The 17,843-nt window shown below is 32.6% G+C and overlaps 1 protein-coding gene across 1 annotated transcript in view; it reads left to right on the top strand.

The window, feature by feature from the left end:
* LOC128988951 (transient receptor potential-gamma protein) overlaps window positions 1–17,843 on the top strand; it is a 405,047-nt gene that overhangs the window by 346,321 nt on the left and 40,883 nt on the right. The window contains exon 5 of the mRNA XM_054410745.1: window positions 16,644–16,774. Within this exon, the coding sequence (XP_054266720.1) occupies window positions 16,644–16,774 (131 nt within the window). The remainder of the gene's footprint in view (window positions 1–16,643; window positions 16,775–17,843) is intronic.

Here is a 17,843-nt window from a genome sequence, read left to right as displayed (position 1 = left end):
ATTGTACACCAATTTCACAAATGTCCATTTACACTTTAGTTACATACAATACTTCGATATCATAAACTAATTTAAAAATTGATTGAAACTCTCATAGAACTTTATTATTGTTGAAGAAACAACCTTTTTACTGAGAAAAGATTTTTTTTGTCCTATCACGCTAGACACGAGCCCGGAATTGAAATATACGAATTACTTCAGGCTATACCTACTAGGGGTTGCGGCATTATCACTAATAATAAAATCCTAAATGATAAAATCCATTGGTAATTTGGTGGGATTTGAACCCGGGACCTCAGGCACCGAAGTCCCGCGCTTTAAACACTAGACCTGCTCGCTCCCCTAGAAACGAATAAAAACTGAGAAACGAATAAGCAGATTCATATTCTAGTTCCTGGAAATGTTTAATGACTCTTAATGGAATAAACAACAGAAATAAAACCAGCAGTAACTCAATTAGTTTCATTATTTATCTGTTAATGTAATTTCCCAGCTTTCATGATAATCACGCAACTTTTATCATTACCATCTTTGACGTAAAACTGCGGCTACAGCCCATGAATTGACTAAATTGTTTAATGTTTTCTTCCAAATATTACTGTATGATATTATTTTCTTTTATTAATCACAATGTCTATGATTAATAAAGGCTATTTACCTCGCAACAGTTCCTTAGCGTTATTGATAATGGTTTGCTACAACTAGGCATCATCAGATGACACAATAATGTATCTTAACAACATCAATCCTGTGGTTATATTGTATTTTTACCAATTATCAGAATTCAATCTAAATCGCACTTCCTTTTGAAAAGTGTGTATACATCCTGTATTTAGCGCTGTATTAAATACTAGCCTATCAACAGAGCTCATTGTGTTTAGATACGACGGTCTCTAGTAAAATAATGGTTATGAAATCCATACACCACTTTACTCACTAATATTAATGGTACAGATTTGGCATATAACTTTAGAATCACACACTTAACATAAGGAACACACTTTAACCACATTTGTAAATTGTGAACAACATGTAAATAAAGAAAAATCAATTAAATAACAATATATCAGCTGTTGATATTAACACATGTTTCACGTGATTAGATGATGCATACCGGTAAACCACAAATCTATAAAAGAGGAACTATGTATGTGTATATATATATATATATATATATATGTATGTATCTATGTATGTATATACGTTATGGACTCCGAAACCTCTCGACATATTGTAATGAAACTTTCAGGCATTATTAAGCATCTTTCAAGGATGGTTCGAGTGAAGTTTGGTGCAGATCTGTCAAAAGGGCTCTGCCCAAGAGGGTTTTACGTGGGAAAATATCAGACTTTTTGATCTACAATGTTTACGAATAAATATAATTTAAAAGCAGATGTTTACTTTCACCAACTGTTTTGTAGGTTTGAATAATTACAACATTCTGTATTAGCATTAGTCATGAATTGAAATAGTGCCACAGTGTTTCTACAGAGTGCAGCACAGAAAACTATTTTACTTTTGAATAAGTCCGAATGTATTAAACCCCAATTGCAGCACACCTGTGCACTTAACAACGTTTAAATTCTCCAATGTTAAATATTAAAACATAAAAACCTTTATCAAAGTATTATAAACAATAAAAGGGATAACTTTTTAAAATTTATGACAACAGCTAATTTGCAACCAAAAGGTGAGTGAGCGTAGCGAACGAACATCAACCTGGAGGCGAGTTAGCGTAGCGAACGAGCTAACCTAAAAACAAGTGAGCGCAGCGAACGAGCTCCAACCTAAAGGTGAGTGAGCGTAGCGAACGAACTTCAACCGGGACGTGATTGAGCCATGCGAATACTTATGAAGTTAAACGGGGCAAAGCCCGCGGGTACAGCTAGTATCTAATAAAATCACACTTTTATAGTTATTTTCACATCTACTCAGATAATGCTTTCCAATGACTCTTTAGTAAACAAAATCGGTAGAATAGAAGTCTAGATTTAATTGTACAAAGTTTAACAAAAATATCCCTAACTCAGTATTTTCTCACTACTATAAATTCGAAGTTTGCTTAGCTTTTTTGCAAATAACTTTTAAATGGTAAGGAAGTCGACCAAAGTGGATGGTGATATTCTGAAAAAACATTCCTACAAATTAATACTATTTATTTCTTGAAAATACCCAAAAAAACAGTCAAAAGTTGCCTAAAAATAAAAAATGTTAAAACCTCCATTTTCAATGCATTTGTTATGGAAAACATGTTTTTCACCGTAAATAACGACAAAAACAAACTTTCATAATAATTTGCAAATCTACACAAATTACGATTTCCAAGACCCATTAATTAATATAATTGGTCCAGTAGACCTCTTGATTTAGTTGTACAACGATTTTCAAAACTGAATTATATATTAGAAGAATGACTATGTTGAATTTCAATTTCATGGAACTTGTAAAACTGTTGCTCAACTAATTATTAGCACCAGTGGTAAAAGTAATAATGGTAAAAGTAATAACCCAGTGACAAGATTAAAACTATTACTTGATTACATAACTAAAATAGGTGTAATGATAAGACCTATGCAAACAGCATAGTGGTCCATTTTAGTGCATTTGGTGTTGTAGTGCAGGCAATGAAAAATAATCTGATGTATTCTCAAGATGCACTAGATTTCAGTTCATTAAAAATAAATATATTCGTGTATTCAGAGAAATTACTCACCAGACGTTAAATCTTAATCAATTTTCACGCAAAAATTACCAAAATCCAGTATTTTGTAATGTTTATCAAACGAATAATACTTTAGAGAGACAAGTGGACAAAATATGAATAGTAGATCATATAGAGGTCATTGCCAATTTCTCACATCAATGACCACTGATACCTCATCAACTGAAGTTTGTATGAAAAGTGTTGAATTAGAATGACAAAGAGTAACATTGGGGCTAATGTATGGCCAGCTGTATATGACGGGACGAGACATGCATATTGCATGTGAGAGTTCTATATCATCTGGACACAGGACATATGACTGGTAGCCACTGTTGGAAATCCTGCAGAGTGACCCGTCCCAAAAATAAACTACATCGACACACTCACACTTTTTAAATATTTTTGGTTTCGAAGCGTTTCAGCCCTAAGATATCCTTGAAAGTGAAACGTACTGAAAAAAACTATCTCTTGAAAAAAAATTACTTACCAAAGAAATTTTATATTTTCGTTTGATTTTCTAACTGCAAGCCAAAAAACCTAAATGTATCTTATCAACAATATTTGTGGATAATATAAAATATTAGTTTTATTTTCAAACTGCAAATGTGGAATTAGAGCCTTTCAAGAACATAAAATATGAGTATCTTTAATATTTCAAACTTTTGCAATCCCTTAGTTTTGTTTTCAAACTAAAACTGGCATACATCCAACTTAGGTTATCAGAAGAATTTCGGAATATTTGAATAAATTACAGTAGTTTTGTTTCCAAGCCACAAAAGTAGAATTGTAGTATTTTGAAAACTGCAAAGAATAAACTATACACAAAATTGTTAACATTTGGAATACCTTGTTTTGTTTTTAAAACAACAAAACTCAATTTAGGGTAGGCCCTAACAAAATTTTTGCAATACTTGAAAGCATTTGTTTTATTTTCTATCTAAAAAAGGTCGAATTTAAGTAGTTATTTTTCATATCCGTCATATTCTCATTCCGTCCTAAAAATAAAAAAATCTTTGACATAAACCTTGGGTTATTAAGAAAATCGTGGATATTTTGCATGTATTTTGCTTTGCGTTTAACATAAGTTAAAGATGCCATAGTAGTTACTTTTTAAACCTGCTTTGTAAATTTAGGCACATCTTTCGCAGATAAGTAAGTTATAGAGGATAGTCTGAGAAACATATGGGGTATTACACAAGTATGGACCCTATCTATGTAGTACAGGTATAGCCAAAAGTTAAATACCCCCGCCGCAGCAAACCTGCAGACTAAGCGAATTTCCATTTACCTGGCTAGATTTATACTAAAATATTCCTGTAAAATCGTCAGATTTAATTCCTATTGAAATAGCATTAATTTTAATGAGTACTTATTTCTGCTGCTACAGAGAAGGTGTTGAGGTGTGTTTTTTGTTTATATATTTTTATTATTATTATTGAAATGTTGACAGCCTAGTATGAAATAAATAAAATGGCCAAATAAATTTGATTAAAATATACAATAATAAACAAGCAAACTACAACAATTTATTTATTCTCCATAAGAATAACATGGGAGTTTTAAATTATTTTCTCTACAAAATAGTTTGGAAAGAAATTGTCAAATTTTGTGTTTAAAGGGTAAAAAATTGGAAAACCAGTGTTTATCCCCTTAACCCCCCCCCCCCCCCCCAATAAACCGTTATTCCCATAGTCAGACCACGCTAGTTCGTGAACTCGTTCGAATAAACGTAGGTGTTATACAGTGTTTGAAGGACAAACTATTTATATGATTGATAGTAACTGTATGAAAAATATAATGAGTAACACGAAGTTACACAAATAAACTATAGCCACCGCTACATGTTAAAGTTAACTAAATCCATTGTTGGTTTTAAGACTGTATCACAAAAAACAATACGTTATTAGTTTTTATCAACACTAATCATTTTATCTAATAATATTATTGAACACGAAACTTGTGATTAAAATAATTAGAAGCCCTGCTGCTTTATTTGAAGTCACCTCCTATGAGAAAGTGTTTAAAAACATTACATTTTTCATCAGTTGCAAACCTACTACCAACTACGTAGCTGCGAGTGTATAACCAATGCTCTGTCTACTCTAGAAGTAAAATACTAATTTGAATCCAGCCAGTTAAACAATAGCAGAGTGTATAAACACAAATCAAATCAAAATAGCATTTATTCCGCCAAAATATTTACAAATTACATCATGTTAGTTCCATACAAAAATGTTTACAATATTGTTTGGCTTTTTAATAATATAAAATTTAATATAAACATAAAAATATAAAAAAGCTTTTTAAATTAGCGAAATATCTTCCACAAAGAAGGAATACCTCTGTGTGTGGAAGAGAGTCGTATTGTATATATTTATAATTTTTTTTAACTAAGTGATGAAGGAAAAAAGTTATTTCAGAAGAAAAAATTATTTAGGAATAATAGACACAAACAAACAACAAACAGTTGTATTTCTTAACACGACTTAGATAACGTATTGCTTTATAGGAAATACTGCGAAACGAGAATCCTGTTCATAAAATTATCCAACCAAATTAATTAGGAACATCAAACATTCATATTAAATTAGCACATTATATTTATCTACTTGTGAAATATTAACATAATATTAACATTAATATTAAGTATTGGAACATTTTATATTATTTTTTACTGGTTGCTTCACCCATGTTTCGGAGCACGGTAAGGACAAAGAAAATAATAATTTGGTACTAAAATCTTTGTTTTAGATTATTGCAAATTGCCCTTTTAGTTAGATTTCGTTAAAGAATAGAAATTCAACACAAAACTTTAACTATCAAACACAATTTTGGAGATTTAATAGAGCTACGTTTATTTATATGCTTATTTTGGCTACATTTAAACGTGTAATGGAATGAAAAGTTCTATCTATGGTCATAGGTTACAGTATACATATTGGAGAGTGAGCTGGTCTAGTGGTGGAGCGTGAGACTTCGGTCCTCGAGGTTCCAGGCTCAGATCCCGCCAATCACCAATCAATTTTATTTCAGTCATAATTCCGTGACCTAGGTCTAGCCTGAAGTAATGAGAAAAACAATTCCTGACTGGAGTATAATCTAGAAAATAGTTATACTCAACTATAGGTTGATGTAAGTGAATTATGGTAAGCTGAAACTGAAATCTATGGTGGTGATAACGTTGTAATAATGTTCTCCCGGACTTGCCAAGTAGAACATGAATATCACATGAGGTAAATCATCACAGAATCGTCCACGTATTCATCATGGAATCCTCACAATATAGGATATTCGTTTCCTGAAATTGAGTAGGGGATTTAGGAGTCCTTCATTCAAAATTATTATTTGTCAAATTTGTATTAATAACTTTTTTAATGTATCACAAACATTAGCAAATAGTATTTTTGTAAAACAAATAACTACGCACGTAAACCATCTATGTATACAGGGTGGCTGAAAAGTAACTTGCACCCCCACTTAACTTTACAACCATTTGAGATATTTGAAATCAGTTTGCGGCAACCTTCTTAGATATGAAGGGCTACAATAACTATGGTCAATTTTGAATATTTTGCCTTTAGGGGTAGCGGGGGTAGGGGGTAGCTCAACATTTTCAAATGACAAGTATAGTCGAGTTTAGTATCATTTTACAGGTCTTGACGAAACATAAACATTGACATAAAGAAAACCAAAATCGGCTCACTAATAACAAAATGGCGCCTTAAAACGTTTCAAATCCAAATAACCATGAGCGTGGCAAAAAAATTAACTTGCACCCTCTTTAACTTTTTAACTATTTGAGATATTTGAAATCGGTTTGCGGAAACTTGTTTGGATATAAAGGACTACAATAATTATGGTCAGTTTTGAAAATTTTGCCCTTAGGGGTAGCGGGGGTTGGGGGTAGCTCAAAATTTTCAAATAGCAAGTATAGTCGAGTTTGGTATCATTTTGTAAGTCTTGACAAAAAATAACAATTAACATAAAGAAAATAGAAATCGGACCATTAATAACAAAATGGCAGCTCAAACTACTTTAAATAACCATTGTCTCAATCATTTTTAGCTGTCATTTTGTTATTAATGGTGTGATTTCTATTTTCTTTATGTTAATTGTTATGTTTCGTTAAGACCTACAAAATTATACCAAACTCGACTATACTTGCTATTTGAAAATTTTGAGCTACCCCCTACCCCCGCTACCCATAAGGGCAAAACTTTCAGAACTGACCATAATTATTATAGCCCTTTCTATCCAAACAAGTTGCCGCAAACCGATTTCAAATATCTCAAATAGTTAAAAAGTTAAAGAGGGTGCAAGTTAATTTTTTTGCCACGCTCATGGTTATTTGGATTTGAAACGTTTTAGGGCGCCATTTTGTTATTAGTGAGCCGATTTTGGTTTTCTTTATGTCAATGTTTATGTTTCGTCAAGACCTGTAAAATGATACTAAACTCGACTATACTTGTCATTTGAAAATGTTGAGCTACCCCCTACCCCCGCTACCCCTAAGGGCAAAATATTCAAAATTGACCATAGTTATTGTAGCCCCTCATATCTAAGAAGGTTGCCGCAAACTGATTTCAAATATCTCAAATGGTTGTAAAGTTAAGTGGGGGTGCAAGTTACTTTTCAGCCACCCTGTATATTAACTAGCAGAGTACCCGTCCTTCGTATTGGAGTGGCATATAAGTATAAAATGCTTAGTACAGTTATACTCAAGCTTAGCGTTTGCAATGAGGGAGGACAAAGTATGATACAATTTGCTTCTTTAAATTTACGGTATACTATAGTATTACATATCTACCATAGCCATAATGTTCTACCACTTCACCCAAACAATAGGAAAAAAAATATTAAAGATTCACAAAATATCACAAATTATTCGTGAAATTAAAAACATAAACATAACTGTAAACAGACAGTTATCATTGTGTATCACAGTTTTTTGTTGCTGCTTAGTTCAAATTAGCTGTTTTCATAAATGAAAAAAATATAAAAAAATAATAGTGTTGCATCCTGTTGGTAAATCTTATAACTTTTAATGCCTTTGCAGATCATAGAACCAAACTTTTTAGTTGAAACAGCTGACTAAATTCTTTAATTCCATTTAAATATGAGTACTCATAAGGTTAACATGGGAAACCCTAGAGCCACTGGGGCGGAGTCCGAAAGGATTTTTGAGATAAAAATATGCCTATATGTTAATCGGGAATGTGAGCTATCATCATGCCAAATTTGAGCCCAATCCATCCAGTAATTAATGCGTGATTGAACTTCAAACACACAAACAAACAAACAAACACACAAACTTTCACATTTATAATATTAGTAAGACTAGCTGTACCCAAGGGCTTTGCCCCGTTTAACTTCATAAGTATTCGCATGGCTCAATCACGTCCCGGTTGAAGTTCGTTCGCTACGCTCACTCACCTTTAGGTTGGAGCTCGTTCGCTGCGCTCACTTGTTTTAAGGTTAGCTCGTTCGCTACGCTAACTCGCCTCCAGTTTGATGTTCGTTCGCTACGCTCACTCACCTTTTGATTGCAAATTAGCTGTTGTCATAAATTTTAAAAAGTCATCCCTTTTATTGTTTATAATACTTTGATAAAGGTTTTTATGTTTTAATATTTAACATTGGAGAATTTAAACGTTGTTAAGTGCACAGGTGTGCTGCGATTGGGGTTTAATACATTCGGACTTATTCAAAAGTAAAATAGTTTTCTGTGCTGCACTCTGTAGAAACACTATGGCACTATTTCAAAATTCAAACCTACAAAACAGTTGGTAAAAGTAAACATCTGCTTTTAAATTATATTTATATATACATACACACACACACATACATAGTTCCTCTTTTTAACCGACTTCCCCACTACCAACAAAAGGAGGAGGTTCTCAATTTGTTTGTGGCGATGTTTTTTTTAGCGAATTTCCCATATAGGGAATAAGCTATTACCGTAGTACTCATGGTAAGACCTGGACGCGGGACCAATTTTTTTTTCGTTTTGAGGTCCCTAGAGGCCAAAAACACCATCCGTTCAAATTCATATATATATATATATATATATATATATATTTATATATATATATATATATATATGTGTCCGTTAGCACGATAACTCGAGCAAAAATGATCCGATTTTGATGAAATTTGGTACAAACGTGTAAACCTACGTTTATTCGAACGAGTTCGTGATCCAGCATGATCGGACCATGGGAACGGGGGTTTATGGGGGTTTATGGGGGGTTTTATGGGGTAAAAATAGGTTTTTTCCCATTTTTGACCCAAAAAACATAAAATTTAGCAATTTCTTTCCAAACCATTTTGTAGAGCTTAAAAAAACAAATAATTTAGTATATTGAAGCGTTATTATGCGCCTAATGGTTACGGAGAAAATTCCAAAAAATTGTAAATTTAAAATTCCCATGTTATTCTTATGGAGAATAAGTAAACTGTTGTAGTTTGCTTGTTTATGAACATATTTTGATCAAATTTGGAAAATGTTTTTGTTTCTTACTAACTATTAACATTTTACAAAAAAAAAAAAGTTTTACCCTCCCTGATGCAGCAAACCTAAGTACTTGTTAAACTAATTCTATTTAAATCGGGAATAAATGTTATATTTGTAAGTAGACATTTCAGTGTAAATCAAATCAGTCAAATGGAAATTCGCTTAGTCTGCAGGTTTGCTGCGGCGGGGGTATTTTTTTTCTATGTATGTTCACCAATTTCTCTGTGATTCTTTTACCGATCAGTGTGGTTCCACCACCAAAATAACCAGAAGAGTTTCTATTTGGTACCTTATATATTATGTTTAAGTATAATATTTGTTTCGGTGAAAAATTCTGAAAACCTTAAATATTCAACATTTATTTTGTTTACATTTGTGCAGATTGTTTACATTTGTGCAGAGAAGGCAATACATAATAATAACATTCCTACAGCTGTTAGTTGAAACCATTTAAATGAAGCTAGAGACAATTCTTCATGAAACAGTTGCTTCATATTGATCAATAAACTATTTCTTGCCATGGAGCCTAAATGAATTACATTGAGAAAAATGCATTTTGTTTTGGTTGCCTACTATAAAAAAATGTATTTTAACGTTTGACCTGATTTTTGTATACAGTAATTCTGTTTTTAGTATTGAATATTCTGACTTACAAAAACATATATGTTTCAGTGAATAGCTGAATGATATTGACAAATAAAGGTGTATTGTGAAAACCAAAGCATTCGTAAAACAGGTCTAAATATAAATCAAATGCAATTATTCCTTACACGACCTAAGAAGTGTGACAGTGCATAATCGTCAATTGTCTTAAAAGTGTTAAATATTTTAATTACTAAACATGCATTTGCAGATGTGGAATGTTTATTGATATTCTCTACCCAGTTACTATATCATATCAATACTATTATGCTTGCTTCGGAAAGTCCTAGAGGAAGATGATTTGCAATTTCGACTAGGCTATATCTTGATCAAACAAAACCACCTACATGGCTTGCACCACTTTTAGCTGAACCAATCTTTCATATACATATTTCATTTGCAGATGTGGAATGTTTATTAATATTCTCTACCCAGTTACTATCAATACTATTATGCCTCCTTCGGAAAGTCCTAGAGGAAGATGATTTGCAATTTCGACTAGGCTATATCTTGAGCAAACAAAACCCCCTACATGACTTACACCACTTTTAGCTGAACCAATCTTTCATATAATATTTTCCAAACATACTATACGAAAGGTACTATGGTGTTAACGACCAATTTTCCACTTTTAAGAGATTTTTTAGTGCTGGTAGCTGAGGAATAACTTTCATATTGTTCCAAAAGGCTTGAGACGTTACTGTATTTCTTTTTATAATGTAGAAGTACACCGATTGCAGGAAACGATGATGTCTGACATTTCAATGTATCTAGAAAAGACTATTAGTTTTTCATTAGGCCTAATGAACAACCCTTTCTTTCTTAAGAAATATCTAAAGATGTTTATTTTCATACCCATTGATTATGTAACCTGAACAGGTGACTCAAGCAGTTTTAAAATAATGATTGTTCTGTGGAACTTTTGATTGTTTCAAACAGTTTTGCTTATCAAAAATCCTCAAGTAATTAATATATAAAAAATTATACAGTCACTAAAAATCATGAAATAATTTATTTTTGTAAAAAAATACAACCGACTTCAAACGCTCTAAAAAGAATGAAATAATTCCAATAAAGTAAACTTTTGTATTAGGCCAGCTCACGTATTTCAAGTCGGCGCGGCTCAAACTTCAAATATGATTAAAATTAAATATTGTGTTTGTATTTTGAAAATCAATAAATTGTAGCTGGATAACATAAATATAAAAAAAAATACTGAACTGTTTTGTTTATATATTAAAGGAAATATTTTATTGTATTTTATGTTTACTTCAGAATAAATGCATTATGAAAATAAAACACACAAATATTCTATATGAATAGGAAAAAATTTAGTTTGATATTATGATAGGGAAAAGAAGCTAGTTTAGTATTAAAAAGTTACTTTTCCAAGTTAGAAACATTTACATGCGTTATAATCTTTTTAAAGATACTCGTATACCACTATAATGCCGATCTCTGATTACGGTAATAAAATAACGCTTAACGCATACGGTAACTATGAAAAAGAAATGCAGATTAACACCTTTAGTTATAGATAGTCACCTGGAATATGGACACCCTCTTTCAATTTTGTATCAAAAATCATCATAGAGCCGCGCCGACTTAAAATACGTGAGCTTGCCTAATACAAAAGTTTACTTTATTGGAATTATTTCATTCTTTTTAGAGCGTTTGAAGTCGGTTGTATTTTTTTACAAAAATAAATTATATAGATATAGATTACGTAAGCCGATTCTTTGCGGCAAAATTGTGGGAGACTGGGATGTTGTAGAACGACGGGATAGGGCTCAAATTAAAGGTCTCTATCCCGTGATGGCGGGAAAAATAGTGAAATTCCCATAAAGTTACCAGAAAACGAGATATAACGTAAAATGTTCTACATAAGAATAGCATTTGAAGCCATTTATTTACTGCTGATTTTTGTTTACTACAATACAGCTGATCGTGATTTATCATTAAGAAACTAAGCAATATTACATTTGGATTACTCATTTGCCAGTCAATTCTGCAATGTAATGTATACTATATAAAACCAACTATATAAAGGGATAACGTTACCCATAATAATCAAGACTTTTTAGTTATGTCAAAGTTGAAATAAATTGTTTTCAAGATTAATGAAACAATTCCAGATTAAATGAAGATCTTCTTTTTGTTTTGATTTCAAATATACGTTAAAGATTTATTCCACACTTTTTTGTAAATTTACTAACATTTATATTTGAGGTTTATTGTAGTGTTTAATCAATATTTTGTATGAAGTGGAATAACCTCAACGTTTACTCTTAGAAAATAATTTGGGAATAAAGATTAAGTAGATTCGTACAGTTATCTGTTCATTAAGTACTTAAGTGCTTTGTTGCTCCAAGCAAAAAAGGTTCAAAAAATATAGCCTAGCATGCACGGCGGTGGGGCACACGGGAGGGACGATGGCTAACATAGTGTCAGCGTTCGCCGCTAGAACCGTTAAGTTAATAAATTTAAATTAAGTTAATTTTAAAATTTTTAGTTATAAAATTAACTTTTTAAAACCTCCCGTATGCCCATTCCGCATGCACGGTAGTAAAGGGAGAACCTATACATAACAGTAGTACATAGAGGTAATTTCCCTTTCTTAAAACTAACCAAAAATATTTATGTCGTGATTAGTTTCGATAACTGGGTAATGGAACCCTAACCAGTCACAAAATAGTTAGTAATTAGACGTTGATTAGGCCTTTTTTTTGGTAGAATATGTAAATCAATCGCACCTTTAGGAGGATTACATATAATCACACTAGACTAATAGTGGTTTTTTTAAATGTTGATCAGAAACAAATTTAGGGTTAAGTTCTGTCAATGGGATGCCTTTACTTAAGACTAATTTTGTTAAACCTTTACACAATGAGCATAGACTTAGGAATAATAACTGGGTAGGGTAGGAATGCTAATTTAGCGGTTTTGACACAGAAATAAGTTTATTTAAAAACACCATTTTTTGCCTTTTCCTATTTGACGAAGACAATTTCCAATACTGTATTTCAATCGGGGAAGCCTTTTTATCTTAATAAACTAATATTTATTCATAAACATGTTTGCTGCCTTTAGCAGTTAAACCTCTGGAATCATTCAAATTCATTATTGAAAATTACATCAACAAAAGCAAACAAAGAAAATTGTTTTTTTTTTACACAAAAGACATGTTGTACTGGGATATCTATCCTGACACATAGATAATTTGATTCTGAGTTCGTTTAAATATTACAATAATTTCTATTCCATTTGAGCTTTTTAGGGACGTATGTCCCTACAAGCCACTAGTTACTTTTTATATTTGTTTCACTATTAATTTGTCTTATTGTATAATCCTTACTTATACGTTACTGTTATATTAAACGACTAGGAAATGAGTTTTCAATTATTTGTCTTGGTATAATTATTTAATTTGTTATTTATATTACTTTATTATCGAATTTCCCTATAGGCAAGAAGCTATTATCGTACGTGTCACTGAAAAAAGATCAGGGACCTACTTACTTTTTTATTGTGATTTCCCCACTGGCCAAAAAACATTATTCAATCAAATTTTACATGTATACATAATCTTTTGAATAAAATGTCTTAAACAAGATGAGATTAGTTTGTATCCGTTTTAAAATAAATTTGGCATAAATGTGTCGAGCTTTGGACTTAATTAAGTTCATGAACCAGCAAAATTAGGTAATGAAAAGATGTTATGGTAGTTCAAAAGATTTTCAAATAGAACTTTTACCCTTAAAACATGAAAATTCTTAATTTTAGTTATAGCCATTGTGTAAAGCTAAAAAATAAACAATTTTGTATATCGCACAATTAAAAAATTCAAAGCTGGAAAAATTAATATTTAAAATATTTAAAGAGAAAAAGACAACTGTTGAGGTTTGCTTCCTTATGGTTATATTTTGATGTTTGGCAAATCTATTTATTTCATTCTATTCTTCGTTTGATCAAAAAACTCTTTTTCTCTTCCCCGTAGTGAACCTAAGTACTCGTCAAATCTATTGTTATTAAAATGCGGAGTAAATATGACTTTTCTATGGAAATATTAATAAAAATCCAATCAGGAAAATTTAAATTCGTGGGTTAGCTAAACAGTACAACCCAGACTAAGCACCGTTAACTCAGATGATCATTTTATAATTACATTGACACAGAGACAACCTGAATATGAGTGAAAGATGAGTGAATCATTAACCTATATCTTATGTATATAAATAGCGAATGTGTATAATTTTAGTTCTGTTCGTGACTAAAGCGATCCGTTTATCCAGAACCAGACTTGAACCATCCAACAGATACTGTCGGGGTCGAACCACCAATATTTGTATTGGTTTCTAGCCATAGTACTGATATTGTAGCAAATCGTTTTAGTTATCTCCTATTTCGTATAATAGTTACAGACCATTACTGTTACCGACGATAAGAAAATAGCTAGTCTATCTGTGGTAACTAGCATTGCAGGCTTAAGACACTTTTCAACTTAACAATTTTCTGAATGGAGTGAAAGAGAAAACTTTTTAAATTGATAAACATAAAAAGTCAATTGCTTGACAAACAATAACACTTAATTAATTTAACAATGATAAGTTTTACAGCAGTTATATTATAGAGACCATATCTTTTTCCCCAAATTTAATCCATCAACAAACCAGCTAATACAGATGTAACCGTGGAATCCGCGCCAACTGCTAGAACGTTATCAACAACTGTGTGCTAGGCTGCCAAACTAAACAACACCATGTCTTGCTCAACAACAGACTGAGTTGTTATGTTGTTTTGACGCGTTTACAATTCTGCCAACATCGCCAAAAACGCATCATTTGAAGATAACACGTTTGGCCAGAGTCAACGATCAAAATGCAATTTCATTGGTGATCGTGAGATTTTACTCTGGTTCCAAATGTCATTGTCATTTTGTGACATTTCGACAGGTTATATCCAGAATTAAATTAAATAGTATGTTGCATTACGAGGACCGGAAGGGGCATTTCCGACGCACGTTTTAGTTTCATGTGTGAGGCAAAGCCGAATTAGTGCAGTTTTTGTTATTGCCTGTTTCTGTATTCATTTAGATTGTGTAACAATGAAAACAGCTGAAATGGGGAACTAATCAAGAGGGAGGGAAAGTAAATTTGGAGCCTCGCTCTAAAAAAAATCAGCTAATCGGGTTTCCTCGCTCTAAATTAGAGCTTGGGAAACAACTACTTTCTTTGATACCAGCTGTTATCAAAAATATCTGCTTTCGGTAATGATTGATGAAAATTTAATTCTGGAAATCATCACTGTGAAGGAAAGGGTGGTATAGGAATTACCTATTTTATAAGAGAGGAAAATGCTATACAACACGCTACTCCCGCCCGGAACGCCTTTAACAAATGACGTACTATATAAGCGTTGTATACAATGTTTTCAGCAATACACATTGTGAATCGTTGAGAATACTTCTTACTAGCAGAGTACCCGTCCTTCGTACAGGATTGGCATATAAGTATAAAATGCTTATTGCAGTTACTCTAGCTTTGCGTTTGCAATGGGGGAGGACACGATTTGATAAAATTTGCTTCTTTAAATTGACGGTATACTATAGTATTACACATATACCATAGCTATAATATTCTACCACTTTACCTAAACAATAGAGGAAAATAATTGATCAAAGATTCACAAAATATCACAAATGATTCATGAAATTAAAAACATAAAAGTAACTGTAAACAATCCTACTTTGACAGTTCTCATTGCATATCATAGTTTTTGCATATCATAGTTTGCAAACACACAAACTTTCACATTTATAATATTAGTAAGATACTCTTTGAATAGCCCATACAGCTCATGGAAAATAAGGGACCAACAGTTTATAGAGGATTCCGAACCACATTTTTGCCTTGGTATTTACGAATTGGTCTAATTATCAGGATAGTACTGCGGAAAGTCGTAGTACTTTCCGTGGGGACGTTAATCCACACCTGGGACTGTCGCATCCACAGTGCATGCCTATAAATATCCACAATTCGTGGATCAAGTGTTGGGCAAATCAAGAAAACCTCCTCTCCAAATACCAATAATACCAAATACCAAATAAGAAGCCAATGAGACTACCTTTGACTATAGATACAACAGTACATTTTTAAACTCATACTAATTGAGACAACAAGCCAATCCATCTCCTCGTTAAGGTTGCCATAAGTATTTTATCAAAATGGACGTAGTTAGGTTGAGCCACTAACTGATTGCGTTACTGCTTTCAGTAGCTTATGCTGACTTTTTTACCAATTCAAACTGATAGAACAACTTATTGTAAGCCATAGCATTTGACAACCCATCAACATCGAGTGAATTCTAGACACTAGTGCATATGACTGGCTTATGTTCCACTGTGTTCTTTTTAATACAAAATGTGTGACAGGTGTTCCATATGGTACGTCTACTTCACTATCCTTCAGTCAATGGTATTAACTGACCTAACGGACTTCTTACCACTCAAACAAATTAATGTTTAACTGGTCCATGTAGATTGGACAAGTAGACATACTTCATCATTGATACTACACAGTTCGTCAACTCTCCTTACATCTCCATCTCCTACCCTTTAGTTCCATGTATTATACCCTAAATCAAGATTCATGTTTCTGGCCCCTGCATTCCTGCAATTGAGACAATAGGTTGTAATCGTAATTTTCGGACTATTTGACGGAGTAAGACCTATCGTATTAAGACCCTGAGGTTCTGGTTTCTAACACTTGTCTTCTGTTGATACAGAGGCACAGCATCCACGGAATGATGGAGGAGGAGAACGTTGTCCGGCCTCACCAGGAGATGAAGCAGCTCTCCCTCGACGAGAAGAAGTTCCTGTTGGCGGTCGAGAGAGGAGATGTGGCGTCGACCAGGCGGTGAGTTTGTAGACATTGAGAAATATCATAGATTGTAAGCACTTGCAACAACCATTGGTTCAACGAAATATTTGTATAAAGAGAAAAAACTTAGTAGGTAAAATCCATAAGTAAAACCATAACGCCCTATTGAATATCAATACTGGTGCATTGGTTAACGTCTAAGGTAGATGAGTTAACAACAAAAATGGATTTCCAAATACCTCGGCATTAATTCCAAATGTGTTGCACCAAACAAGCATGGAAATACACCATTCAAATTAAATTTGCACACTTCTAAGCCAAGAAATTACATAAAATGCAATTGTGTCGTTCTTGGACTGAGATGCCAGAAAAAAGTACTCCACGGGAACGTGTAACTGTGTAAACTCACAGCCATTTACTTTACATCTAAAAATGAAATATTTACAGTTTCTGAGCAATTACAATAAACTTTTTTCTTTACGTTCTGTATCATTTCTATGATAATCTAGTATACTCCATGGTTCAGCCGATAAAGCTTATGGTAATGTTTTACTCACTAAACCAACAAGCTCTAAATGGTTAGCATTTTTATGTTAGTATATGTTTCGAAACAGTGGTGTTGAAACTACTATAACTAACCTCCACATGCTCACCATTTAGAGCGGATTGACGGTTTGGTGAGTTATAATATTTTACCTAACCCGCCATGTTAAACTTCCCTATCCCAAGCGTGATGTATACAACTTCCTTACTTCTCGAGTGATGTAAAGTATCAAAAACTCACTCGGTGATGTAATGAAACCCATTTAAATAACATTGAGTGATTAACTTAAAAAATATACCTCTATGGAGCAAAGGACGTTCAACGCTAGAAATCAGCTGTGCTCTTGAATTTTATTGTTATGTTTTGAAGAATTTTTCTAACTTAGCTTTTGTTTGTAAATGAACGTTACTGTTAGAAGATGAGTGAAATGGATAATTATTAATATTGTTCGTAACCTCCTGTATATTGTCGGGTCAGGCAAAATCTTGTACGTTACACGTTACGCAAGAGCGTTGTTTACATCACTTAGGTAAATTATGCAACTCGCTTCTGCTTGTTGCA

The sequence above is a fragment of the Macrosteles quadrilineatus genome, unplaced genomic scaffold (assembly GCF_028750875.1).
Source record: "Macrosteles quadrilineatus isolate MER2022 unplaced genomic scaffold, UCM_ALF_1.0 Scaffold_3__2_contigs__length_128488019, whole genome shotgun sequence".
Classification (NCBI taxonomy): Eukaryota; Metazoa; Arthropoda; class Insecta; order Hemiptera; family Cicadellidae; genus Macrosteles; species Macrosteles quadrilineatus.
Note: the sequence above shows the minus strand (reverse complement) of the source record. Positions and strands in the feature narration are given on the sequence as shown.